General features: G+C 45.6%; 2 protein-coding genes across 2 annotated transcripts in view; one reads left to right on the forward strand and one right to left on the reverse strand.

The window, feature by feature from the left end:
* The window catches only part of CCDC81 (coiled-coil domain containing 81), a 28,605-nt gene extending 12,093 nt beyond the window's left edge, over positions 1-16,512 (forward strand). Inside the window, exons 8-15 of the mRNA XM_081002104.1 lie at positions 2,154-2,283; positions 4,352-4,498; positions 6,055-6,162; positions 8,229-8,398; positions 10,399-10,477; positions 11,780-12,006; positions 14,109-14,234; positions 16,299-16,512. Coding sequence (XP_080858230.1) covers positions 2,154-2,283; positions 4,352-4,498; positions 6,055-6,162; positions 8,229-8,398; positions 10,399-10,477; positions 11,780-12,006; positions 14,109-14,234; positions 16,299-16,440 — 1,129 coding nt within the window. The 3' untranslated portion in view covers positions 16,441-16,512. The remainder of the gene's footprint in view (positions 1-2,153; positions 2,284-4,351; positions 4,499-6,054; positions 6,163-8,228; positions 8,399-10,398; positions 10,478-11,779; positions 12,007-14,108; positions 14,235-16,298) is intronic.
* Positions 16,513-16,735: 223 nt separating this feature from the next.
* The window catches only part of ME3 (malic enzyme 3), a 97,079-nt gene continuing 86,540 nt past the window's right edge, over positions 16,736-27,274 (reverse strand). The window contains exons 15-16 of the mRNA XM_081002147.1: positions 17,990-25,073; positions 16,736-17,228 (exon numbers count right to left, since the gene is read on the reverse strand). Coding sequence (XP_080858273.1) covers positions 24,912-25,073 — 162 coding nt within the window. The 3' untranslated portion in view covers positions 16,736-17,228; positions 17,990-24,911. The remainder of the gene's footprint in view (positions 17,229-17,989; positions 25,074-27,274) is intronic.

Raw genomic sequence — 27,274 nt, forward strand, 5'->3', positions numbered from 1 at the left:
GTGGGATCTCTAGCAATTTTAATATAGAATTGAGTCAGAACGTTGGGCTCATAGCAATCTGCCTCCAGAACCGGGATTTGGTGGCAAAGTTTGAACTCGAATGGGTTCTTAAACCCTGCAACGCCCACTGGTTCTCCTCTGCAAATCCGCCCCATTTATATTGCTGGGCCCATTTATGATTCTGCAACTTGGTTGCTTTTTGTTTAAGCTGCCAGGGTTTCATTTGCAGGAGGGAATTGAGAGATGCCAAAAGGGTTAAGCATCTGCCTCCTGCCCAGTGATTTCAGCCTACAAGTGCTTCTCTTTCCCCCTCATCAGTCTCCAAAATACAGAAATGCAGGGTTGGAGCTCCATTTGCACTCCTGTCTAATTTGGCCCGCAGGAATTCAGCCTAGTGCTATTGTTGATTCAGACAAGGAGTTTGCATCTTCACAAAGTCACAAAAACCTTCCTTATTGTGCAAGAGGTTCTGTGGGGTGCAGGTCACCCTCTCAACGTAAAGAGTCTGCTTTGGTTTTCTCCTGACCATTGCTCTTCCCTCCCCATATGCTCTCTGCAGCAGCTATTGTGCAGCTGAACAACAAAGTATAATTGAAGAGACTCAGGATCCTCTTTCTCGATCGGGGGCAAATTCTATCCTTCCTCTTGATGACAAGACACTGTTTGGTTTCAACAAGGTCAAAGTCCTCGGCGCTGAAAGGCTTTTTAAATGTTTTAAGGGCTCGTCTGAGGCGTTGTGTGAGAGGCCAACAGTTGCTCTCTGAAGCCACTGAAAAATGGATTTGCCAGCAATTAAAGATGTAGGAGAACTTTTGTCCTTAACTGGAAGAGATCCTTTGTTCGGGGCTGAGGGAAATTGGAGAAGATAAACCAGAGACCTCTTCCATTATTTGTGGGTTAACATGGAGGCATCTTCTTCGCAAGGGAAGCTGATTATAATGTTGCACACAACAGACGGCACCAAAGATGAGGAGGCCGATAGAATTTCAACTTGCCCTCTTTGCATTCTGTTTATTTAGATAATGGCGTTCAGCACGCCTGCTGCTTTGATCCTACCCTTCTCTTCTGGGGAAGGAGGTCTTAGGTATAGACTGCCCTTAAAAGGACTGGGCAGTGCCAATGCTGGTGGTTCTGTTAGGATTCTTGCTCCGTGTTTGCAGTCATGGGATTGTTGTCTATCACATGATGGTGTATGTTTTCATTCCACAGTGTGGGAAGTGACGGAGACAGGATGTTTTGTGTTACTGTGTTCTGGAAAGTGGGACTATTGTCCTTTGTTCTTTTTCTCTTTGCTGTCTAACGAGAAAGAGGAAGGAGCTAAGTCAGAATGCTCCGAGTGTATTATATGTAAATAAAAGTAGATTAGCCAAAATGCTGTGCTGCTGAGTTCTGTTATGCAAACTGCAAATACTGCAGGATCCCTAAGCATGCTAATGCCTTTTGGCATCAGTCGCTGTGATGTTCGGGCTGGAGAAAGCTTTTGAAGCTCCCGAACGACCGACCAGGAGGGAGAGAACATGCCAGTCAGGCATGTTTCTCTGTCAGGGTCCTACACGAGTGTAGGGAGCTTCAAAAGCTTTCTTCTGCCCGAACATCACAGCGACCGATGCCAACAGACATCGGCACACTTAGGGATCTGCAGAGTCTTCGCAGCTTGCGTAACAGACCTCAGCAACTCAGCATTTTGGCTAATCTACTTTATTTACATATAAACACACACGGAGCACTGCAACATGGCTCCCTCTCTCTCTAGAATCAGGCAGCAAAGAGAAAAAGAACAAAGGACAATAGTCCCACTTCACGGAACACAGTAACACAAACATCCTGTCTCCATCACTTCCCACTCTGTGGAGTCAAAACACACCACATCATGTGATAGACAACAATCCTATGACTGCAATCATGGAGCAGGAATTCTAACAGATCCCTCTAAGGATGGTGAGGGCAGCGGTGTTAGCGCAATGGAAGCCCAAATCCTTACTCAAGGCTCCAGAGTTTGCTAGGGATTGAGCAACATTCAGGTTAAGCTCGTCCAACTTCCGATCCCACTGTCAAGGCGGAAGTTGGGAAAGACACTCTCGCCTTCTCCAGAGACACAGTCTCATGTTTGGCATGCATAAAACTCCTGCTGGCCATGTTTTTGTGTTCTCCAGGCAAGGACCGACAACAACGCCCGCTCCCGAAGCCCCGAAGACAGAGCAAGAAGCCAGCCCTACCAAAATTCCTGCCCTCAGACCCCGGACTCCATCCCCAATTTGTCAAGATCATGGTAGGGCAGGCCAGGTATAATACGTAGCTTTTCCTCCTTTTTTGTCTATATCTGTGCAGGGCCAAATAGGCATGGCCTTTGGTAGGGGCTGGAAGTTGGCAGCTGGCAGCCTGCGACCCATATTTGGTCCATTGCTTACATATATATATGGAGGCCCACAGATTAGCCACGCCTGCAGTCTGAGGACCCTGTGATGCACACTTCTTACATATGCCACTTATTTTGCCTTTATGGCAATGCTCTAGTCATTGCACCTACTTGAAAAGAGCCTTTTTACACAAGCAAGGAGCAGATCTGTGTTTAAATGCTGAACAAACAATAGCTTTTGCCTGAGCAAACACCACCAAGAATTTCTGAGCTGGAGCAAAATTTGTGCTTGTTTTTCCTAGATAGATTTGGGAGGGCGGGATGTCGGGGATGCAATCCTGTTTTGTCCTAGTTCCTAACATCTCTGGTGGTGCTTTGGTGGGGGCATGAGCGGTGGTGTGCACGCTTGTGTACAAAGCATGTGCAAGGCAAAATAACCCACCTCGGCGCTTTTGTACCTACTGGGGAAGTATGGATTTAGCAAAGTTGTGGCTGAGAAGTGTTCTAGCCCTGTATTTCCAAAACTACTGCCACAGGGTGCACGTTTTGAATACGATTGTGTGCATCCTTTGGCAACTCAAACACTAATGCATTTCTTGTGGCATGCACTTTTTACCTCAAAAACGACTGGACTAGACCACTGCAATGTGTTAAACATGGGGTTGTCTTTGAAGGCCTCTTGTGGCCCCTAGAAGTCTGCCCAGAAAGAAAATGCAGCTCTCAGGCTGTAAAGTTTTCCCTATAGCTGTTCCAGTGCTAGAAATAGCCCAACAACACTCCTCCACGACCCTTTCTGTTTCATTATTTGGGTGATTTACTGTGATGGAAATATAATAATTGAGCATTTGCAGCCCTCTAATGTTACCCCCAACTCTGCCACCAGAGACACTCTACTCTCCATAATGGACAAGGTGCAGTCGTGCCAAGTCAAGTTTTATCTACTGAAAGCTACTAGCATTTATAAATTTTCATTTTTGAAACTCTTTTTCTGCCTACATTTCTGAGGAAGTCAAGTCAGAGGGAAGTTTGGAGCTGATGTGCTATTACAATGTATTGGTGACTAACTTGTGTTGATTCTTTGGTACGCTGAGGCAAACAGAACAGCCTTAGGTTTTTAAAGCAGAGGTTTTCAACCTTTTTGGGTCCACAGCTCCCTTGACCAATGACATTCTTTCTGCGGCACCCCTGTGGGGCTCAGGAACCCAGTTGTGTCACCCCTTGCCTGCAGAGCTGGCAGCCCCTCATCCCTTTTTAGACACCCTCCCTTGTGGAGTGTTCCCTCAGCCTCCTCTCTTCTCCCCTCTCCTTGGGAGTCCTCTGGGCAGCCGCAGCTGCCGCCCCTGGTCTCTGAGCTGCCTCCTCACCTGCTCCAAAGAGAGGTGCCTCTTCACACTGCCCCACAGGGGCCTGAGAAGCACCCCCTGGCCAGCCCCAGAGGCACCATTTGCCTGGAGAGCTTGTAGCCAGGGCTGCTGCTGCTGCAACAAACAGTTGTGCAAGCCTTTGGGCGGCAGAGACACAAGAGGGCATCAGAGGAAGGGAGGGAAGGAAAGAGGAACAGAGGCCAGGGTTGCCCATGGCAACCCTGACCCTCATTCAAGGCACCCCAGGGTGCCATGGCACACTGGTTGAAAACCACAGGTTTAAGGATATTTAGCCCCTTCAGAGAATAGGTAAATGATCTTCCTGTTTTCATTGTTTAAAAGGACTCATAGTTAAAGCTGACCACAGTTTGCTGGTTTGATCAACACATTAAACTGTGGTTAATGGAAACCGGAAGCAAAAGCTTCTAAACGCCTCTTCCACAGCCACACTAGAGGAGGAGGAGGAGGCTAAGGAGAGAGTGAGAGCCCAAGGCTTGCTGCGGCTTATTCTCATCATGCCAAATTATGGTTTAATACTTTGTCTGAACACTGGAGTCGACAAGCTAAAAGTGGCAAAATCAATCCTTCAAATCAATAATGCCTCTGTGGCTTGTACTATGTGCATTCCCAGGAAATGTGCTACTTGTGCATGCAGCGTGCTCAGAGGAGCATCCCTTTGTACTTGGGTGAAGAGAAGAGGAAGAAAGAGAAGGAAGAAGACAGGATATTGGCACAGTATCAGGCCCTAAAGGATCACGAAGCCTTTCAGAGGCAGCTGGTAAGGCGGCACAAGAATAAAAACAACACCCTTTTCTTCTTCGTCTAATTTAAAAAAAGGGCAGATCTTTTGAACAAGAAAAGGGATGCTTCTACTGAGGATGGATTCACACATGCAGAAATTGGGCATGAAAATGCAAAAATTAGTGACAGTATATGAAAATGCATTGTATTAGGGGGAATGGCTTGCAGAAATGTGCATATTTGTCAAAACCACAAGCACACCTGTTTGCTGTAGGAGAAGACCCCTCTAAGATGCTGGTGAATTTTCATGAAAATTAAAAGTTGCCAGTTGTTGTGGAAATGTGGAGAAATGAATTTAACATTGGGAAAATGAGAAATCGGCAGATTTGTTTGTTCATGGTCTCTGAATAAGGTAGCCTCTTATGTTCACTGCTACCAGTGTGTAGAGGTTGCTTGTTTGAGAACATATCCTGGGTTAAAGTCTCCATGCAGGTGCAAAGCTAATATATCTAGGGGAAGAATTAGACTGAGAGCATAAGAGAAAGTGTTGTGTTGCGTTGCCTTTGTTTGTTGGGGCTTTCTCACACCTTTTTGTCATGTTTGTTTGTAAGTCACTTTGGGTTCCCTTGGGGAAGAAAAAGCGACTAACAAATTAATAAATAAAAATAGCAATGGAGATAATGATAATAATAATAATAATAATAATAATAATAATAATAATAATAATTTATTTATACTCCGCCCATCTGACTGGGTCTCCCCAGCCACTCTGGGCGGCTTCCAACTAAATATCAAAAACAATACAGCATCAGACGTTAAAAACTTCCCTAAACAGGGCCGTCTTCAGGTGTCTTTTAAAAGTAAAATACCGTATTTTTCGCCCCATAGGGTGCACCTAGTTTTTTGGGGGGGGAGAAATAAAGAATTTTTTTTTTATTTCCCCCCCAGGTGCGGGGCTTGGGCGGGGGAAGCCCGAGCTTCCCCCGACCCCAGCCCCCAGAACAGCCTGCTATCCGCAAGCCTAGGGAGCCCGGCGGGAAGTCGCGCCGGGCTCCCAAGGGTTGTGGAGAGCTGCCCGAAGCCTGGAGAGTGAGAGGGGTCGGTGCGTACCGACCCCTCTCACTCTCCAGGCTTCAGCGAAAGCCTGCATTCGCCCCATAGGATGCACACACATTTCCCCTTCATTTTTTGGGGGGAAAAAGTGCGTCCTATAGGGCGAAAAATACGGTAGTTGTTTATTGCCTTGACATCTGTTGGGAAGGGCGTTCCACAGGGCAGGCGCCACTACCAAGAAGGCCCTCTGCCTGGTTCCCTGTAACCTCACTTCTCGCAGCGAGGGAACCGCCAGAAGGCCCTCGGTGCTGGATCTCAGTGTCCAGGCTGGATGATGGGGGTGGAGACGCTCCTTCAGGTATACAGGACCCTGCTCTGTCGCCCTTCGCCTCAAATGCATCTATTAGAATGCTGAGAGGGAGAGATTGCATTGCATGTTTAAGGCAAAGCATTATTGTAAGCTGTCGGTTTCTCACCCCCTTTTATTCTGCCCTCCCCTTTCACTTTGAATTCACCTCCGGCAAATCTCCTCCACCACAGATGCAAGCGATGACAAATCGAGAAGAGAACCAGAGAATTGCGGCTTTTAACCTCGGGGTTGCCGAAGCCACCAGGAACCACAAGAACGATAAACCTTCGGACAGCTACGTGAGTTCGTGCCCTCTGCGATAGCCCTGGCATCTCTGGTCAAAGCGGGTTCAGCTTTTTCCACTCAAGACAGGGAGGTGCTCTGAAATAGCTCAGTACTTATTTATTTTCTCCGAATACCAGGGTAATACCAGGGCAGGGTGCGATAATATAAATGAAAACAATCCATGAAAACATTCATAAAACAGTGGTACCTTGGTTCTCAAACTTAATCCGTTTCCGGAAGTCTGTTCCAAAACCAAAGGGTTCCAAAACCAAGGTGCGCTTACCCATAGAAAGTCACGCAAAACAGTTTAATCCATTCCAGACTTTTGAAAACAACCCCTAAAACAGCAATTTAACATGAATTTTACTATCTAACAAGACTATTGAGCTATAAAATGAAAGCAATAATCAATGTACTGTACTATAAAATAAATAAGACAGTATTGTAGATGATAAAAACAAACAAACCTTACCTGCACTGATGATAGTCATTGTTTGGATGGGGGGCCTTTATCCATTTCCACAGCCACACAATCAATCAATCAATCAATCAATCAGTCAGTCACTGAACTGGGTTCCACACAGTCACAAAAACAAATTAACCGAAAAAGCCTTAAAAACAAAAATAGCAAAAAATAGCAAAAACAGAAGCGCCAAACTTAACCCATTCCGGAAACCCATTTGACTTCTGAAATGTTCAAAAACCAAGCCGCAGCTTCTGATTGGTGCAGGTGCCCCAGAAACAATAGCCGACATCCGCATCAGACGTTCAGCTTCCAAAAAACGTTTGAAAACTGGAACACTTACTTCCGTGTTTTTGGCGTTTGAGAATCAAGGCGTTTGAGAACCAAGGTACCACTGTAGTGTTCAGAATCTGGCCAGTCCCTCAACCTTAGCAATAGCAGAAGGTTTCCCCCCCCCCCACACCAGGACTGTACTCTGGGTTTACCGCTAATGTCATTGATTTATTCATTACATCAATATTCCAGCTTTCCTCCAAGGAGCTCAAGGTGCCACACTTGGTCCTTGCTCTCTTCACAACAACCCTGTGAGATAGGCAAGGCCAGAAGATGGTGACTGTCCCAAAGCCACCCAGTGGTGCATCGTGGCGCACGGGGGATTTGAACCCCAGTCTCCCAGGTCCTGGTTTAACCTCTAACTGCTATACTGCACTGAATCATAGAATCATAGAATCATAGAGTTGGAAGAGACCACCAGGGCCATCGAGTCCAACCCCCTGCCAAGCAGGAAACACCATCAGAGCACTCCTGACATATGGTTGTCAAGCCTCTGCTTAAAGACCTCCAAAGAAGGAGACTCCACCACACTCCTTGGCAGCAAATTCCACTGTCGAACAGCTCTTACTGTCAGGAAGTTCTTCCTAATGTTTAGGTGGAATCTTCTTTCTTGTAGTTTGGATCCATTGCTCCGTGTCCGCTTCTCTGGAGCAGCAGAAAACAACCTTTCTCCCTCCTCTATGTGACATCCTTTTATATATTGGAACATGGCTATCATATCACCCCTTAACCTCCTCTTCTCCAGGCTAAACATGCCCAGCTCCCTTAGCCGTTCCTCATAAGGCATCGTTTCCAGGCCTTTGACCATTTTGGTTGCCCTCCTCTGGACACGTTCCAGTTTGTCAGTGTCCTTCTTGAACTGTGGTGCCCAGAACTGGACACAGTACTCCAGGTGAGGTCTGACCAGAGCAGAATACAGTGGCACTATTACTTCCCTTGATCTAGATGCTATACTCCTATTGATGCAGCCCAGAATTGCATGGTTCTCATCTCTTTGGGGGTTTTCAACAGGTGTGATTTTGTCACGGGGAAGAGACATTTCAGGCCGTGGCTAGAGGCAAGAGCGTATGCTTTGCATGCAGGAGGGCCTGGGTTCAACCCAGGCATCTCCAGTGGGACTAGAGAGCTGCTGCCAGTCCGTGTTGGCAATGCTGAGCTACAATGACCTGATGGCCTGGCTCAGTCTAAGGCAGCTCCCTGTGTTTCTGTGGTGGTTGGGAATTCCCTCAGTGCACAAGATTAGATGAGGTCTTCTCAACCGATGGGTGCCTCTCTCCTGAACAGAAATCGTACATCTTTGAGAAGAGGCCAACCAGTGCCACCATTCAGCAAAAGCAAGAGGTGTACGCACAACAGCTGGGGAAGCAAGTGGACGACAAGATGGCCAGAGAGTTGAAGCTGAGGCAGGATCAGGACCTCATTGACCGCCTGGAGCAAGTGCAGCTGGCAGAAGAGTAAGTCTTCTGGGACGAGTTGTCCCTGTAGGCCAGGGTTTCCCAAACTTGGGTCGCCAGGGACACAGCTGTTGTTGTTGTCATTTAGTCGCGTCCGACTCTTTGTGACCCCATGGACCAGAGCACGCCAGGCACTCCTGTCTTCCACGGCCTCCCGCAGTTTGGTCAAACTCATGCTGGTAGCTTCGAGAACACTGTCCAACCATCTCAGCCTCTGTCGTCCCCTTCTCCTTGTGCCCTCCATCTTTCCCCACATCAGGGTCTTTTCCAGGGAGTCTTCTCTTCTCACGAGGTGGCCAAAGTATTGGAGCCTCAGCTTCAGGATCTGTCCTTCCAGTGAGCACTCAGGGTTGATTTCCTTAAGAATGGAGAGGTTTGATCTTCTTGCAGTTCATGGGACTCTCAAAAGTCTCCTCCAGCACCATAATTCAAAAGCATCAATTCTTAGGCGATCAGCCTTCTTTATGGTCCAGCTCTCACTTCCATACATCACTATTGGAAAAACCATAGCTTTAACTATACGGACCTTTGTCGGCAAGCTACACAGCTGCAAATGAAATGTTTCAAATGCGTTGTAAAGTGCAACATACAAATGTGACACTAGATGGCGAGAGTGAGCTATGCGAAATTCAATGTTTTTTTCAAAACTTTTTTTTTTGAAAAAAGCATTTTCACAGCGTTTTTTAATATGTGTGTAGATTCTACCCAGCTGTTTTTGGACTGCAGTTCCTATCATCCCTGACTGCTGGTCCTGCTAGCTGGTGATGATGTGAGTTGTAGTCCAAAAACAGCCGGAGACCCAAGAAAACATTACTGTAGATGTTCCTTTCTCAAGGTGTTTTCCACTGCGAGGTGTGAAGCAGCCTGCCCCAACCTGGTGCCCTCCATATGTTGGCGGACTACAATGCCCATCATACCTGAGCATTGACCGCAGTGACAGGCTGCTGGGAGTTGTAGTACGAAACCTCTGGAAGGTACTAGGTTGGTGAACTGCAGGTGACATCAGATATTTTCATATCTTCTTTATGGGCTGCTTTAAGAGCTGCAGGGAGATATCAGGTATTTTCACATTTTACCAATAAAGGGCCAAAGGAATTGATTTCCTAAATAGAATTAGAAACAAAATTGTTTAAACATAATGTGCTGGCTAAAATAGAGATGTATAATCAAGTCAGTCAGAACTCTGATTGGCTTTCCAGGGCAAGACCACAATTTATTTCCTCTCCCTCCTTTCCAAAATTGCTGTTGGGTATAGTTCCTACTCATAATTAGGGCACTTTTTCATGTTTTAAAAGCTAATGGGCATATAATTAAACTAAAGATTTTAATAAACGAAGAAGAGAAGACTGACGATGTATCAGGTGTCAGGAGTGGGATAATATTCAACTGCCTATTTGTCAGAACAGCACCTCTGTACACTTCAGGTAAAGAGAGAGCCTTAGGGCTCTGGACCCTGAACAAATATAAGATTTTTATTTTTAAAAAATTAATAAATTGAAAATTGTCAACCCTGTTGTAAAGTGGCCTGAAATAATTTCTACATTGTCAACCACTGGGCAGGAGTTAATCCTGTACAGTAATCTAGAACTGTGTGTGAAAAAATAACAAATAACAAATAACAATACACTGAGTCTAATCGGAAGTCAAATGTGTTTATTTTCTTCTTTTAATTCTTTCTTTCTTTTTCTTTTTTCTTTTCCTCTCTTTCCTCTCTTCTTTTCTCACCTTCTTTTGGTCTTTTTCTTTTTGATTTGCTAAGAAAGAGATAAAGAGATATAAGTTAAATATGAAAATTTGCATAAATTGATGTTTTGTAATTTGTCAACTATTGTTAAAGATGGTCAGTTGTAATGAACTGACATATTAGTTACTGTGGATTTTTTTTAATTGTTGAATCTCAATCTCAAATAAAAGTTATTTTAAGCTTTTAAGAAAAAGGAGTAAATCCTACTGAAATTTGGTTGGCCGAATGCTACACATGTTCCTCTTTCTCTTTCTAGGTTAGCTGCCCAAAGAACAAAATACCTGAAGGACAAAATGGAAGAAACAAAGTGTTATAAGAGAGCACTGGACACGCAGGTAAAAATGAGGGATGCCAGTTAACAGCGCAGCCCCCCAGGTGTGTTTATTCAGAAGGGAATCAGTGGGGCTTCCTCCAAGATAAGTGGATATGGTGCTGCAGTCCCATTGAATGAACCGAAGCCCTATTATTATTATTATTATTTTATTATTATTATTATTATTATTATTATTATTATTATTATTATTATTATATCAGGGTGGATTTTAGGCTGTGGAGCTACATAGAGGAGCTGACTGATTGCCTCCTTTCAAAAAAGCATTATGAAAAAGAAGCTTGGCTTCTCTAATCTCAAGGTTGTGGGTTCGAGCCCCATGTTGGGAAAAAAGATTCCTGCATTGCAGGGGGTTGGACTAGATGACCCTCAGGGTCCCTTCCACCTCTATGATTCTATGATTTCCACCTGCGATTCCCAGAAACTGGAATTCAGAAGTACAGTGGTGCCTCGCAAGACGAAATTAATCCGTTCCGCGAGTCTCTTCGTCTTGCGGTTTTTTCGTCTTGCGAAGCACGGCTATTAGCGGCTTAGCGGCTTAGCGGCTATTAACGGCTTAGCGGCTTTAAGAAAAAGGAAACAAACTTTCAAGAACTCGCAAGATGTTTCGTCTTGTGAAGCAAGCCCATAGGGAAATTCGTCTTGCGGAACGACTCAAAAAACGGAAAACTCTTTTGTCTAGCAAGTTTTTCGTCTTGCGAGGCATTCGTCTTGCGAGGCACCACTGTATACAGACTCTGATAGGAGAGATTGAACTATAGCCATCATGGCTACTAGCTATTGATAGCCTTATCCTCCACAAATTTGTCTAATCTTCTTTTAAAGCCGTCTTGTAAATCTGCTCTGTAGGGTTGGGACTTTATATACATTATTTACACAATGGGCCCCACGTGATTGGCTAGTTCCGGGATTCACCTGTAGGCCAACCAGGCTGCGGATTCACTTCCACCTGGAGTTGGATTGGGTGGCTCCTGCGGACCAATCAGACTGCTGCATTCTGGATCCCATTGTTCTAGGACCAATCAGACTGCTGCATTCTGAATCCTATTGTTCTAGGACCAATCAGACTGCTGCAATTTGGATCCTATTCAACTCAGTACATAACACCAAACATCCCACACTCTCTCAACCGTTCCTCATAAGGCTTGGTTTGCCTTATCCACACGTTCTGTCTTCACACGTGGTATAGATCACAGTGTACGTGGCTCCGTAGTTCCCCTAGACCTGTTTCCGCTTCCTTATGAAAGAAGCAGGCGTAAGATGAAAGAGTAAGGCTCATTTTTTGCCCTCCTGAATTTGGACCCAGATAAAGATGAGGCCAGCTCCATTGCCGCAGTACGAGCCTGATTCGGCCGGGGTCATCTTTGGGAAGAACGACATGAATAACGAAAGAATGGGAGAAGAAAAGAAGCGCTGCCAGGAATATTCCAAATGCCAGCTGCAGGCGGCTGCGGAACGCAAGCGGGCAGCCATCCTCAGAGACCTGATCGATCAGCGGAGAGCAGCAGCGATGCTTCAGAGAGCGAAGGAACAGTAAGAACACAAAATGGTTGTGCTACGGTTTTCCCAGTAGATATGCAGAACCGGGCCGGTCTTACTGTTGTAATGATTATCCACAGCATTTTTATCCTGCCCCAAAAAGGCTCCCAGGAATCAGTAATAAGAAAGTCTCTGCCCTTGGGCTTACAGTCTAAAAGACACAACACGAAAGGAAATGGGTTGGGAAGAAATAATGCAAACTCAGGCATTATTTCTTAGCTGCAAAGTTCTTGTAATTAGGCAGTGGGAGGGTGAATCCTTCAGGCAGCAGACTTCTGGGTTTCCGGAAAGGTCAACAAATTGCTTAAAAATATATATATATTATCATCATCATTTTTGTTCCTCAAGTAATGTTCTTGTGGAATTTTCTGCACTGAGTGCCGCAATAACTTCACTAGCCTTGGGTATCATGCACTTTGCTTGGGGATGGGGGAGGAATCCTGCAAACTCAGATTCCTAATTGTACTTGCCTTATTTGATTTCGGTGGACTGGATCAGGTCTCGAGATCACTGCCAAATCTACATTACTTTACAATGCCGCCCAGTCTTGCTCCTTCCAGTCTTGCTCCTCAGCTTAATCTTCCTGAAGACTATGGAAGTTGCAGTCCAACAATATCTGGGGACCCATAGCTGAAGAACAATGGTCTAGGTCTAGATAATATTGAGGTAGATGGACCAATGAGCTGACTAGGTGTAAAGCAAGTTTCCTACACGGTGACAGATTTACGTATAAGCTAAACAAGCTATAGCTTAGGCCCCCACTCTCTTGGGGGCCCCAATTTTTTTAAAAAACAAAACAAAACTGGATGTACATTTCCAAAATATAAGATAAAATACAAATAGAATAAAACCTACATACAGCAACAGTGTTTTGTGTTGTGTAGGCTCCTATGGTGTAAGTAATGGGCCCCGCCTGCTAGCCTGCTCCCTAAAATATCACGGGTTTGCTCATTTCTATATATAGGGTGTGGGACACAGGTGGCGCTGTACGTTAAACCATGGTGCTGCTAGGGCTTGCCGATTGAAAGCTCGGCGGTTCGAATCCCCATGACAGGATGAGCTCCCGTTCTTCAGTCCCAGCTCCTGCCAACCTAGCAATTCAAAAACACGCAGTGCAAGTAGATAAATAGGTACCACTCCGGCAGGAAGGTAAACGGCGTTTCCGTGCGCTGCTCTGGTTCGCCAGAAGCGGCTTAGTCATGCTGGCCACATGACCCGGAAAAACTGTCTGCGGAAGCGGACAAATGCCAGCCCTGTAAAGCGAGATGAGCGCCGCAACCCCAGAGTCGTTCGCGACTGGACTTAATTGTCAGGGGTCCCTTTACCTTTACCTATATATAGGGTGCCTACATTCTGCATGGACTGGTTGCATGGCAACATGTGGTAATGGCTTCAGATACCCATTAGGTCCATAAATTAAAGGTGAAGGGACCCCTGACCATTAGGTCCAGTCGTGACCGACTCTGGGGTTGCAGCGCTCGCTTTATTGGCCGAGGGAGCCAGCGTACAGCTTCCGGCTCATGTGGCCAGTATGGCTAAGCCACTTCTGGCGAACCAGAGCAGCTCAGGCAAACGCCATTTACCTTCCCGCCAGAGTGGTACCTATTTATCTACTTGCACATTGACATGCTATCAAACTGCTAGGTTGGCAGGAGCAGGGACCGAGCAACGGGAGCTCACCCCATCGCGGGGATCTGAACCGCCGACCTTCCGATCGGCAAGTCCTAGGCTCTGTGGTTTAACCCACAGCGCCACCCGCATACCTGCGCCACCCACGTCCATAAATTACGATATAGCATATATTCAACACAAAAAACAAAAAACAGTGACAATTGGTTGTTGACAAAGGACAGCTGGACATATAACCATTACCTTGAGTAGCTTAGGGCCTCATCAAACCTAAATCCGGCCCTACGTACACCCCTAATGGTTTTTTGGAGGGGAAGCCTGTGTGTGCTCTTATTGCAACCCATTGCAAATGTGCATTGTTAGTTTTCCGGTTTTGCACTATTTATTCTAGTGGGGGGAACAGAGCAATGATCTGAAAGGAGCCAGGATCTGACTCTCCCTCCCACCCCCAACGCTGCATTTTCTAGGTTGATGGCTGAAAAAGGAGAGAGGCTAGAGAAGATATTCCAGATGAACTTAGCCGTGCAGGAGGACTGGAAGAAGAGTGCTGGGATGAAGAGGCAGCGGGATTACGAAGAGCAGATCTTTAGACGGTAAAGCTTAGCTGACGGCCAAAGTCGCCAGCCCGTTCCTTTCCTCTCTCTTGGCTGGGCCACAGTGCTGCCGCTAAGCTGCCATCCGAATGGCAGTGGCGTCTTGGCACTCTGTGGGTGCAGAATGGGGAGTAGCTGAGTCCCACCATCTCCCTAGTGCTAGGTTCTCTCTTCCTGGCATTGGTCACCCACCCAAAATGACCAGGCTCAGTTTCATCCAAGAAGAGACAGTCCCATTGCATCACGCAGGACTGGGAATCCTGGGTGATGACACAGCATCTCTCCCTGTCCCTGCCCATCAAAATTGCTTTCCATGGGGACAGGACAGTGGTGGCAGCCTAGGTGGAAGAATGTGTAGACATCACTGCTGTAAATGAAAATCTGTTTGTGTGTCTTGGCCTGTTGTAAGAGGATGTGGAGGATATCAGCTGTGATTAGACATGATTAGGCCCCAAGCAAAATTACTCCCCTTCACATTCATCTTTTCCAGTTGCAAATACAGTGGTACCTCAGGTTACAGACGCTTCAGGTTACAGACTCCGCTAACCCAGAAATAGTACCTCGGGTTAAGAACTTTGCTTCAGGATGAGAACAGAAATTGTGCTCCGGCGGTGCAGTGGCAGCAGGAGGCCCCATTAGCTAAAGTGGTGCTTCAGATTAAGAACAGTTTCAGGTTAAGAACAGACCTCCGGAACGAATTAAGTACTTAACCCGAGGTACCACTGTATACGTATCAAGTCCCAACGACTTTATTTCGGAGGGGAGATGATGATCTAGAAAATGTCAGCTCTGTGTTTGAAATGGCGGTGTGCAACCTTCCTTTAAAGTCTTGTGACATCACTTGCAGCTGATAGTAGTAGTAGTAGTAGTAACAACAACAACAACAACAACAACAACAACAACAACAACAACAACAATTGGTGTTGCCCCAGCAACTCTGGGCGGCTTCCAACAGTTAAAAATACATTAAAAGGTTAAAAATATATTATAATTGCCTGTTGCCTTCCTGAAGCTTGTCTTGACCCATGTGATTTTTATTCACCACCTGTCAATGTGTCAGCAGCACGTGATAATTCTCAGCTGATGGCATAACATCCCATTTTTACTTCCAGAAGGTCCACCCCAGCTCTTCTGTGACCACTCAGAGTGGCTGGGGCAAAACTGATGATGATGATGATGATTATTATTATTATTATTATTATTATATCAATTGTGGCAATGTCCTGACACACTAAATGTGTCATCATGCATCAAATAAATAATAGCAACCATTAATTTTGCAAAATGGAAAGATCTTTGAAAGGGTGGGTTTTTTTAGCTTAAGATTGGAACAAGGAAACAATTGGCATAGCACTAACCAATTTGAAGTCACAGGCAACATATCCCTGACATTCCCAGAAGTTGGGGAAAAGTTGATGCCTTGATTGTGAGCATCCTCTGATGAAGATAAACACATACATTAAAAATGTTGTTATTTATGTTCCAATGTGGTTCAGAAGACCCTTCAGAGTGGTGGTTTACAGTACGTAAAATGTGTGGCTAGCCTGTGGCACTCCAGATGTTGTTGCACTGCAGCTCCCATCATTCCTGACCATGTTGATGGGAATTGGAGTTCAGCTGCCCTGGTGAAAAATCGTAACAGCATCATTGCTATTCTGAGCTGCCTTATACTGAGACAGGCGTTGGCTTGTTTAGCCTACGATGGTCTATGGCAGTGATGGCCAAGCTCCAGCTGTTTTGGGACTACAACTCCCATCATCCCTAGTGGTCAGGGATGATGGGAATTGTAGTCCCCAAACAGCTGGAGAGCCAAGTTTGGCCATCACTGGTCTATGCTGAATACCAACAGCTCTCAAGGTATATGATGAGAGGACAATTTCAAGGCTGAAATTGGCGAGGTGCAGGGTGGGAGGTCTCTGTAGGTGCCCCCATTGACAAACCCCTTCTATAAACAGGAAACATTTCTGATGAGGTGCAGCAAGGTTTGAGGACAAGGGGCTGGCTGGCATATCCCGTTCGGGGAGCCCGTTGCTTTTGCTAAACTCTGTCCCCTTTCCATTACAGCGCTGGCGACAAACTCCTGCTGCTTGACCAGTGCGCGAGGTATCGCCGCTGCTACCAGTGTAAGAGGCGCATGAGCAACTGCGGGGAAGCAAATGTTTTGGTGGACAGCAAATACATCCCTGGATCCCGGTTGGTAGTTTGAAGCAAGTTCGCTGCTTTGTTTCTTCCCTCGCCCTCTTTCATCTCGCAATTTTTTTTATCATTCTTTTTTTTTTTTAAAAAGAAAGAAATCCGATCGTGCTGATGTGCTTGATTTGATTCCCGCAGCTCTGTGCAATGCATTCTCGCTGTTTCTGCTGCTTTCTGGCTCAAGATTCTTGTTCCCCTAGCTTCTGTATGTTTTTATGGAGAATTATGTTGAATTAAAAAAGACATGGAAGTGCTCTGGTAGTATCCTGCTTGCTTTGGTGCCAAATATTATTAGCCAAGCTTCTAAATTTACACAGAAACCATTTTATTATGTTTTCAGCTGACAAAGTTTACAGACGGTGGCAGATTCCTGGTGCAAGTCATATTTAAACTGGACATCACTGCATTTTTGTAATCAGTTTTAATAGACTTGCGCAGATGCACAGCATACTTACATGTGCTTAGCTGTTGAGTTACAAAATCATTATCCTGGCAGCCACTGCCTTGTGCTTCTTCACAGCTTATAAGAACCAACACATTCATCTTTGTCTGAGGTTTTCAGTAATAGAACAAACACCACATTCTAAGTGCTTTAATGCAGGATTACATACGCAGCGTGACCAACAGTCTCCATCAGATCGCTATTTGATGAAAGGACAGTGGCAAGAATGGCTGGAGGCTAATTTGAAATAGCAGCTGCCTGGATCGAGAAGCTCCATTTTTTATTTCGAGAAAGTGCATTATTTGGGAAACAGTTTAGGACCCAACCCTCCAAGGGGCACAGAGGTCTTCTTCTAGTTTCTGAGATACATATTGTCAGAGTTGCTTCCAGATCCTAGCTCACAGAGGATCACGCTAGCCAGCGATCATTAAATAAAAGTCTTTATTGAGTTACAGTTTCCATTCTCAAGCTGCTGCGTGCAACCCTACGTCTAATGGTTAGATCGGCGAAGCTCCATCTGAGTCTCCGCCCCTTGTACACCAACTTAATATCCTAGCCTTGCTCCACCTTTTCCGCCTGACTGTTCTTCTCTGGGTCCCTCTGCCCCCCGGGGTCTCTTCCTTCCGGGATTCCTCTGACGCTGACCCCCCTGACTCTTCTCCCTCCTTTCGGCGGGCTTTAGGACCTGGCTCCCTTTCCGGGCTGCCTACTGCGCCACTTTCCTGTGCATTTGAACTTGGCGCGCGCGCCCAACCTTCCACCTTCCGTCTGACCGTTTCTTCGCTCCCCGATGGAGGTGTGGCCACTCCTGACTCGTGCCCTCCCCCCTGTTGTGAGCTGCCAGCGCTTGATCCCTGGCGCCCTTCCTCTTCCCTGCTCTCTGGCGGTGACGCTGGTCCCGATTTCCAACTGCTCCCCTCTGAGTCCCCTCTGGCTCTATCTTCCTGGGGTGTCCCCCTAGGCTCCCCCCTTGCCCTGGCCACTGGTGCTCCTTTCTGTGAATCTTCTGATTCACTGGAAAGACTCGGAGATCTCGGGTCGTCGTCATCACTCATCTTTTCTTCTGCCTCCTCCCCCTCGCTCTCTGTTTCCTCCCTTGCCCTTGCCTCTGCTCCTGAACCCCTGACACATATATACCTCAAAGCCGCCTCAAACCAGCAACTAGCAGCACAAATGAAGGAGAAAGGCCTCAGCAAGACTATCCACAAGTTCTTCTGAGGTTGTCTACAAACAGCTAAATATCTACGAAAAGATGCTTACCCATAAGTTTAAGGCATGTACGAAAACATTCTTAGGAGACCTTTTGACTGAAATTGAAGGTGGGTTTGAAGTGTGTGAGAGAGAGACAGAAGGGGTGGGAAAATCACCAATGACCTGATGTTGTGCTCCTCAGGTCTTGCTTTTGGGCTTCCTGCAGGGACCTGGGTGCCCACTGTAACAGCAGGATATGGGATCGCTGGGCTGTTTGCCTGATCCAGCAGATTCATCTCATGTTCTTATGAGGCGGGGCTGCCCCCTATGGTTGATGGATGGACTACCCCAGGGGTCCACTGTCCCTCAGACCTTGTGGGGGGGGGGGGCCAGAATGTATTTTGGGGAGAGAAAAAATGAACAAATTCCTATGCCCCACAAATAACCCAGAGATGCATTTTAAATAAAAACACACATTCTACTCATGTAAAAACAGCAGACAGGCCCCACAAATAACCCAGAGATGCATTCTAAATAAAAGGACACATTCTACTCATGTAAAAATATGCTGATTCCCGGACCGTCTGTGGGCCGGATTTAGAAGGCGATTGGGCCGGATCTGGCTCCTGGGCCTTAGTTTGCCTACCCATGGTCTACTTACCCCACCAAAGGCCCTGAGACCAATGTTACATCAAGGCACTCCGATGGGTATTTTTGGGTGCTGCAGGTGGGATACACAAAGGTCTGTCCTTACTTGCCTCTTGTCAATCCTTAGAGTTGCTCTAACTGTGGGAGTCCTCTCTTCTTCTACATTTCATTTATATACTGCTTTATGTTTTACATTTTTTTAAAATAAAATTCAAAGCGGTTTACAACACAAAAAACCAATCCAGAATAAAATAAATCCATGCTTCAAAGAAAATATTTCAGATCCTTCTCCAAGTGACATTTTGCATTCCCAATATTTATTTATCTACTTCATTTATAGAGCTGCTCCATAGCAAAAGTATTCTAGGAAGCCAGTGTTGTGTAGTGGTTAGACTACCGGACTAGGGCTTGGGAGATTGGGGTTCAAATCCCCACTTGGACACGAAGCTTGCTGGGTGACCTTGGAGTGAAGTCACGGCCTCTAACAACAGTCAAAGCCAGAAAGACTATTGTACTGATGGGTAATTGAGAAAACCTTATCTGAATTGCAGAAGGTGGAGTTGATATTTCCTCTCTTTGCAGGGGGTGGCGGAGGAAAGTTAGGCATGCCTTTTAAAAACTGAAATAGAGCAAGGGCAGCTTTGTTAAGGAACGTAAAAAATGGGCTACTTCTCCATGAGTTGGCAGAGATGACTCATTCCCCACAGTGCAGCTGCAGGCATCTTGTGACATCTTATCGGTGTTGTCAGGCAGAACTGGCACTGAAGCTGGGTAGATAAGGGGCTCAGGTTACTGCATTTGGTGTGGCTGGGCAGTGGGATAATTCAAGTGAGACAGCGCGGAGCAGTTTGAAGAACAGGAACTGCAGAAAAGACTGCAGACTTTGTGAAGAGTTGCAGGACTTCAAAGCAATGGAACTACAGACTTGACACAGTGAGGACTTTGAAGCAGCGAGCCCTCTCTGGGCTCAGAGAGTGAAGACTACATGTAACATCTGTAAATAGTGTGGATGTATTGTGGTGTTGGCGTAGTGAAGACAATTCTGCAAAATGGCTGTTTTCCGTGACGAGTTTAACAGCTTGACTGAGATTACGTACACATACACCCAACCAGCTTTTCCCGGCATGGAAACAAAAAGTTGCAGAAAACATCAAGCACTTTATTTCCTTCATATCAGGCTACTGTTAAGGGCATAAAAGACTCAAAGGGTGGGGAGATTACTAACTGGAGGTGGAGTGAAAGTTTCTCAGTTAAGTTTCAGTCTTATTGGTGACTTGAATTTCACTGAGGTAACATTTGTGAGTGTGTCTGGGAATAATTCCTTCTGCCCCCGATGAACCTCCAACTCTTTTTTTCTCCTTCCTTCCTTTTTTAATAAAATAAGAGCAACTTTCTACCATGTGTAGAACCTGAGATCTGAGGTAAAACGTACAGGGATTATTGTTGTTGTAAGAAACTAGCCTGCTCTGCCCTTTCGGTGCTGTCTGTGAATGGGTGTAGTTCAGCATCAAAGGAAAACAAACCCAGCTGTTTGTGGAGAGAAAACACAAATAAACTTAGTGCCCGCTTCACCAAGCCATGTGGCAGTAGCTTTTCTGTGGCACTATCATACGTGGGTGTCATCATAGAATCACGGAACTATAGAATTGGAAGGGATCTCGAGGGTCATCTATTCCAACCCCCTGCATTTGTATGTGTGAATGCAGCCCTGTTGTGCCACAATTTGGGTGGGCTGAGGCCCTTCATCAAGTGGCAATGACAGTCTTTAGCCCAGAGGTTGGCAACCCAAGGCCCATGGGCCAGAAGCGGCCCATGAGGGTCGCTTAACCGGTCCATGAGCTGCCCCTGAACTGAGCCGCCCACTTGGTGAGTCTCTGCGCGCTGCACTAAAGTGGCACAGTGCAGTGCGGGGACTCTCTTTTGCGGCTCTGGAAATCGCTTCTGCGCATGCCCAGGCGCTGGAAAACATGTCTGCGCATGTCTGTGGCGCTGGAAATCGCTTCTGCGCATGCCCAGATGCCTAAAATCGTTTCTGCTCAGGCACGATTTTTGGCGTCTGGGCATGCGCAAAGTGATTTCCGGCGTCGCGCTGCACCAGTCCAGCCCACAGAGGATCTCCGCGGGAGTGATCTGGCCCATGCCTGGTAAGTTTTGCTGACCCCTGCTTTAGCCGGTAAACAATGACAGTAGGTAAATGATAAACCAAATGGGAAGTTCATGGGGGCAGAATTATTTCAAGACGATTTTCACTCTGCGTTTCAAGTGCCCCCAATCATAGTTACAGACTTGAGAACAGACACGCTGTGAGCTCAATCACATACCGCCATTACAAGCACCTGCAAATAGCTTCTTCCTTTTCATATTAAATGCCAGAAGCGCTGTGTGTGTGTGTGTGTGTGTGTGTGTGTGTGTATTCTTATAATTCTCGTTCTAATTCAGGCATGGCACTTAAAAGAAATTTAGAATTAAAGCAATCACACCGGGAAGCAAAAGATCTTAAACAGGTCAACTGGAGTTACAAAAGGGTTTTGTTTCCGCAGCCTGGCATTTGCAGAAAATTACTGACTATCTGAAATACTGGTTTTGAAAAAGAAGCAGCTAAGGGCACTGTTATTTGGTGAGATGCAATTTAGTTTAAAAGGTGATTGCACTGTGATTATAATTCACCCCTAGTTGATTTCTTTTATTGTGTTAAAAACAGCCTATAGTTCATGTTCTCTTTTAAAAGTCCTGCAAATTCGTATGACGGCAGATGTGTACTCTGTCTTCTGGAACCTGAGTCTTTATAACTCTGAAAGCTATTCTTATTCATGCAGCTAGAAACTTGTAATCCTTCAAAAATCATAGAGTTGGAAGGAACCCTGAGCTGGAAGTCCTACTCCCTGCAATGCAGGAATGTGCACCTGTCCCTTGCAGGGATCGAACCTGCAACCTTGACGTTGTCAGCACCATGCTCTAACCAACTGAGCTACCCAGCTATCCCAGCAGGGGGAGATGTAGGCACCAAATGACCCATTTGCCAGGCTACAACTCCAGCTCAAGACGAGGAGCTCCAGGGACAGCAATTCTCTCTTCCTGCTTCCTGCAAACATATTATTGGAAGGTTCCATTTTAAAAGATTAAAGACTCTAGTTTCTAGTCCTGTTGCCAGTTGGAACCAATTATTGGTACTTAGATGTTAGCAGAGAGTTAGTGCCAAGGTGCCAAGGCGCCGGCTCTTTGTGGGCCAATGGCTGCAAAAGGAGATGTTTTTGGTGAAAGGGGGGTGTTTCAGACGGGGGGACGGATGGCGACAAGAAAAAATCCTCTGTATCCTTTAAGAAATAATGGATACTGTTTGGCTGACTTTGCATGCAGCAGCTGCCCTGCTATTGGTAGATATGATGGTTTCCCACAATGCACCACGGTCCATCTCTATCCTCACTAGCACAATACCTATGGAATAACGCTGCATCCTGGAGTTGCATTGTTACCAGTGCGGCACTGAAGGAGAACATAGCAAGTGCTAGACTTCTGCGAGCAGGACAATTACCGTTGGCAAGAAAACTTACATCTTTAAAAGGTCACAAAATGAACACAAGCACTGTTGCAGGCACCGTTCATCTGTGTCAATCTCCACGCCCATTATTTCCCCCCCAATTTTCTCCTGTTCCGGAATTTGTGCTTCCTCCCCTCCTGTTCTCCCTGCCCACTGCCCATTTTATTATTCCTCTTGTGGAGGAAAAGAAAGATGCCAAACACTTCGGTTCAGATTTAGCAGGCTCAGAAACAGCTGCTACAATTGTTCTCTTTTGGTTTTGGTGCCGTGAAATCGCGTCCAAGGCAAGACTCAAGACAGAAGTGTTCATGGCTTTCAGGGACAGAATACCATTGAGTAACACCAGTTATAGAATCATGGACTTGGAAGGGACCTCGAGGGCCATCTAGCCCAACCCCCTGGTATGCAGGAATCTCGACATACGGTCCATCCAATTTGAAACCACACCAGAACCTGCTTAGCTTTGCAGATGTTGCAAAGAGGAGAGGCTGTTGCTTTCATACCCTGCTTATGGGCTTCTTGATAGCATCTGATTGGCTACAATTATAAAAGCAGAATGCTGGATAGGTGGAACTTTAATCTGACTAAACAGGGCTCTCATTATGGAACAAAGCCTTGATAGCAAACTTTTGAATGAATGGCCAGCGGTACTAAGCACTATTCAAAAGGAGCTCCTGCGTCAGGTATAAAAGCTCCATGCGATTTTCCCATGCATGCTTCCTCCTATCAAATCGAAGCACCATGATACTTTGGGTACTGCCTTGCACTCAGTAAAATAAACAACATTTAAAAATAAAACTGTAGTCCCTGAGGTTAAAATCTCATCGTCGTAGCTGATACTCTGCAGAACGTATCCTGACATGAGGACAGCCTTGCAAAGGAATCATCAAAACTTCGCAAGACCTGGTACCGAATGATATTTGTGTGTGAGAATTGAGGGCAAATCTGAAGGGGAAAGGGGACCGCTGCCGCAGAATAGCAAGCGATCGCCTGTATTTGCTGCAGTTGCAATAGATGCTGTTTCCGCTCAGAACCAGCCAAGTTCCTTTTTCAACAGAACTTGTTAGCAGCGGTTGCAAAAGCGGTATCAAGAAAGGGCAATGTAATGCATTTACCTCCATTACTTTCCCCAATGTAAGCATATCTGTGCACACTTTCCCCTAATAAATATGCCAGGTTTTGGTTAGAGAATTGCATCTCAAAATCTGGAGAAGTTCAATTTAAAAATAAAATAAAATTAAAAATACTTTTTATTTGTGAGACAAGGGAGTCCGTTCCACTACTGAACACCTCAGACTGTCAGAAAGTTAAGCCTGAGGTTTAGTCGGAATCTCCTTGAAGCCACTGGTTTGTGTCCTACCCTCTAGAGCAGCAGAAAACAACCTTGCTCCAGCTCTCATGTGACAGCCCTTGAGATATTTGAAGATGGCTATCGTATCTCCTCTCTTTTCCAGGCTAAACAAACCCAGCTCCCTCAACTGTTCCTCATAAGGCTTGGTTTCCAGACCCTTGGTCATCTTGGTTACCTTCTGCACCCCTTCCAGCTTGTCGTCTGAGAACTCTTGAAACAGCCTCCAACTCACTGCAGCAGTGGCAGCGATTGCTTTGTGGTTGGGAGTGGGGAGAAATTTGTTTTGGTTCACATTTCAATGGAGAGCTACCAAAATTTCACTCTAGCCCAATGGTTGCTATTAATTTGATTTGAACTGATTTTATAATGAATTGATTTTAGAATGTTACTGTTGTTAGCCGCTCTGAGCTCAGCTTTGGCTGGGGAGGGCGGAATACAAATAAAAATTTATTATTATTATTATTATTATTATTATTATTATTATTCCTGAATCAAAGACAGCTATCCTTTTAAATCTGAAATTCTCTTGAGTTTTGTGGTGCAGTGCTCCAACCAACCAACGTGTATAAGAATACCAATATCAGGAGAAAGTGTGCATTTAAAAATGTGTCAATTAAAATAAGGTACAAAATGCATTCTGTTAGGGGCTTGCAGAAATGCATATATAAGGCAAAATTGCATACAAGAATGTGTATATCAGGAAAAATATGATGGATTTCTGTGCGGCTTTTTTTTTTTTTTTAAAGCCACAAACTGGTGTGGAATTGTGGGGAACTGAGCTTAGGAATTGGGGGGGGGGGGAGAGAGATGCGAAAGAAAGTGAAATTGACAGATTTGGCCACATCCCTAGTTGTAAGGCCTCTCAGCCACTGCTATTGTGGGGTTTACTGGAGTTCTGTTCCAAGCACTAACACTGGGAAGGGCAGTGGGGTTATGCCTGAGCTGTGGGGCATTTTGGGGGACGGCATCCCCACTGCAGAACGTTTCCCCAAAGTTGTGGCATGCGCTTAAACTAAGAGAGGGAAGACAACAGGATGGAGCCATCTTGCGCCGACCTCGATGTGTCTGCATTTGTTTGGGAACGCAAATGGCCCCTGTTGCGTCATTTCCGGCTCAGGTATGTGTGCGTTTTTCTTCGAAAAGAAAGGAAGAAAGGAAAAATGGCACCAAGGAAAGATGGGCGCTTGCTCACCCCCTCCATCTATAAGCTGAGGAATCTATAAGCTTGAAGACCTACTGATATCCGAGGTGCTAGAAATGGGAGCATCTTAAGGATCAGAGTCTCTTTAAGACCAAAAGAGATAGAGAGGAACATCAAATGTTTTGAGTCTGCATGGCTTCCTGCGGCCACCGGTAATTATCTATAACGAAGGAATCGTAGTCAGGGCTGTAGATGAGGGATTTGACAAAGGCTTCTTTGTCTTCCGGTTCCGGGTACCAGGAGGCCAAGTTGTTTTTGTAGGCATAGTCGACAACCTAAAAGCAAGAGAAAGACGAGAAGGAATAGAGTGGCTTCCTCCAATCTGGTGCCTTCAATATACTTTGGCGTAAAATTCTGGGGGGCCCCAGGATCGGGAAGGTTGGCATCGAAAGTTGGGTTTGGACCCAGGCGACTGAGCCTCAAATTCCTACCCAATTATCAAGCTCACCCAGCAGCTGAGTAGGGCATCCCAATGGCTGAAGCAGAGATTAAGCGATGTCTGGAAGGATCTTGCTCCTGTGTTAGGACTTGCAGAAGGAATATAAAGTGTTGTCAACTGCTCAGCTATGAACAGGTTGAGCTTCATCTGCGTAACTTACAAAGGCCACCAAATCAAGCTTTGCACAATGCAGAATTTTTTATATTTTATATCATTCATGTATTTTTTCATATTTTATACCACTCATTCATGTGTGTGTGTGTAAATTTTATTGTTCGTGTCTTAAGTGGTATACAAATCTTGTTAAATACATATGTGTGTACACAGCACATATACCGTATTTTTTGCTCTATAAGATGCACCAGACCACAAGACGCATCTAGTTTTTGGAGGAGGAAAACAAGAAAAAAAATATTCTGAATCTCAGAAGCCAGAACAGCAAGAGGGATCGCTGCGCAGTGAAAGCAGCAATCCCTCTTGCTGTTCTGGCTTCTGGGATAGCTGCGCAGCCTGCATTCGCTCCATAAGACGCACACACATTTCCCCTTACTTTTTAGGAGGGAAAAAGTGAGTCTTATAGAGCAAAAAATACGGTATTTATTGTTATAGGTTTCACACAAACACTCACAGTTACTGTCACGAACTGATCCAATCTTCTATCCACTAGGCCACACGCTCTGGCCATGGGGATTGTACTGTGCTGGGCATTTATTTATTTTTGAATGGGAGGCCCATGCATGCCTATTTTATCCACACCCATTCCATGGACTGGAGAGCCATTGAGAGGCTGTGTGGTTTTGGACTAGGACCTGGGAGACCGGGGTCCGAATTCCCACTCGGACATGAAGCTCGCTGGGTGACCTTGAGGGACAGCCACTGCCTCTCAGCCTAGCCTACCTCACAGGTTTGTGGTGGGGATTAAATGAGGAGAGGGAGAACCATCAGCTTCAAGGAAAAAAGGTGGACTATAAATGCAATAAACAAATAAACCAGAGAACTAGCTTTATGCACCCTCCCTCCTAAAACATTGCGGAGCCTTTACTCTGACATGTTTAAATGTTCTTCCATCAGCGGTTCTAGAGGGGAGATCCCCCTAAATCCCCTGTTGTGAACCACCCTGAGATCTATGGGTATAGGGCGGTATACGAATTTAATTTATTATAATAATAAAGGTAAAGGGACCCCTCCCCATTAGGTCCAGTCATGGCTGACTCTGGGGTTGCAGCGCTCATCTCGCTTTACTGGCCGAGGGAGCCGGCGTACAGCTTCCGGGTCATGTGGCCAGCATGACTAAGCCCCTTCTGGTGAACCAGAGCAGTGCACGGAAACACCGTTTACCTTCCTGCTAGAACGGTACCTATTTATCTACTTGCACTTTGACGTGCTTTTAAACTGCTAGGTTGGCAGGAGCAGGGACCAAGCAACAGGAATAGTAAATAGTAATATATGCAGAGGTAGAATCAATAACCCATGCTCTTACATATTGCTCTTTTTATTGTGCTATATCTAAGATTTTTATTGCACCCTTTTAATGAAAATTCCCAGGACAATGGGATGGCATTCTATGCTTCTCTAACTCCTTTCAGATCAGAAGGCACCCACCTCTCCCAGGGTGGCTAAACATTCTTCGGCAGCATGTAAAACTCAACAGGGACTGGTTTTAGTAAACTTGTTGTTATGTTCTTTGTGCCTGGTGTTTTATAGTAGCCTGGTAAATTTGTATACCGCCCTATAGTACAATACAGTTGTTAGCAATTTTATTGTTATGGTTTTCTCTTTTGGTGTTATTCTATATATTTTTGTGTGCTGGTCATTGACCGTGATAACAAGTTTGATTGATTTTAACCCATATCCACATTTATGCAACTAGACTGCTGTTCCCAAGGGGCTACGCCCACAAATGCTCAGCAGGGAAGCGAGAGGATCTCATTGAGCCCTAAGCTGATCCCCTCTTACCTGTGTGTAGCGAGTTGGTGGTGCTTAAACAGTGCTGTTTATGCTTGTCAGGTAAGCCTGCACCCTAGTATTTAAGTACCA

Source organism: Podarcis pityusensis, assembly GCF_964106645.2.
Source record: "Podarcis pityusensis genome assembly, chromosome: 4".
Taxonomy (NCBI): domain Eukaryota; kingdom Metazoa; phylum Chordata; class Lepidosauria; order Squamata; family Lacertidae; genus Podarcis; species Podarcis pityusensis.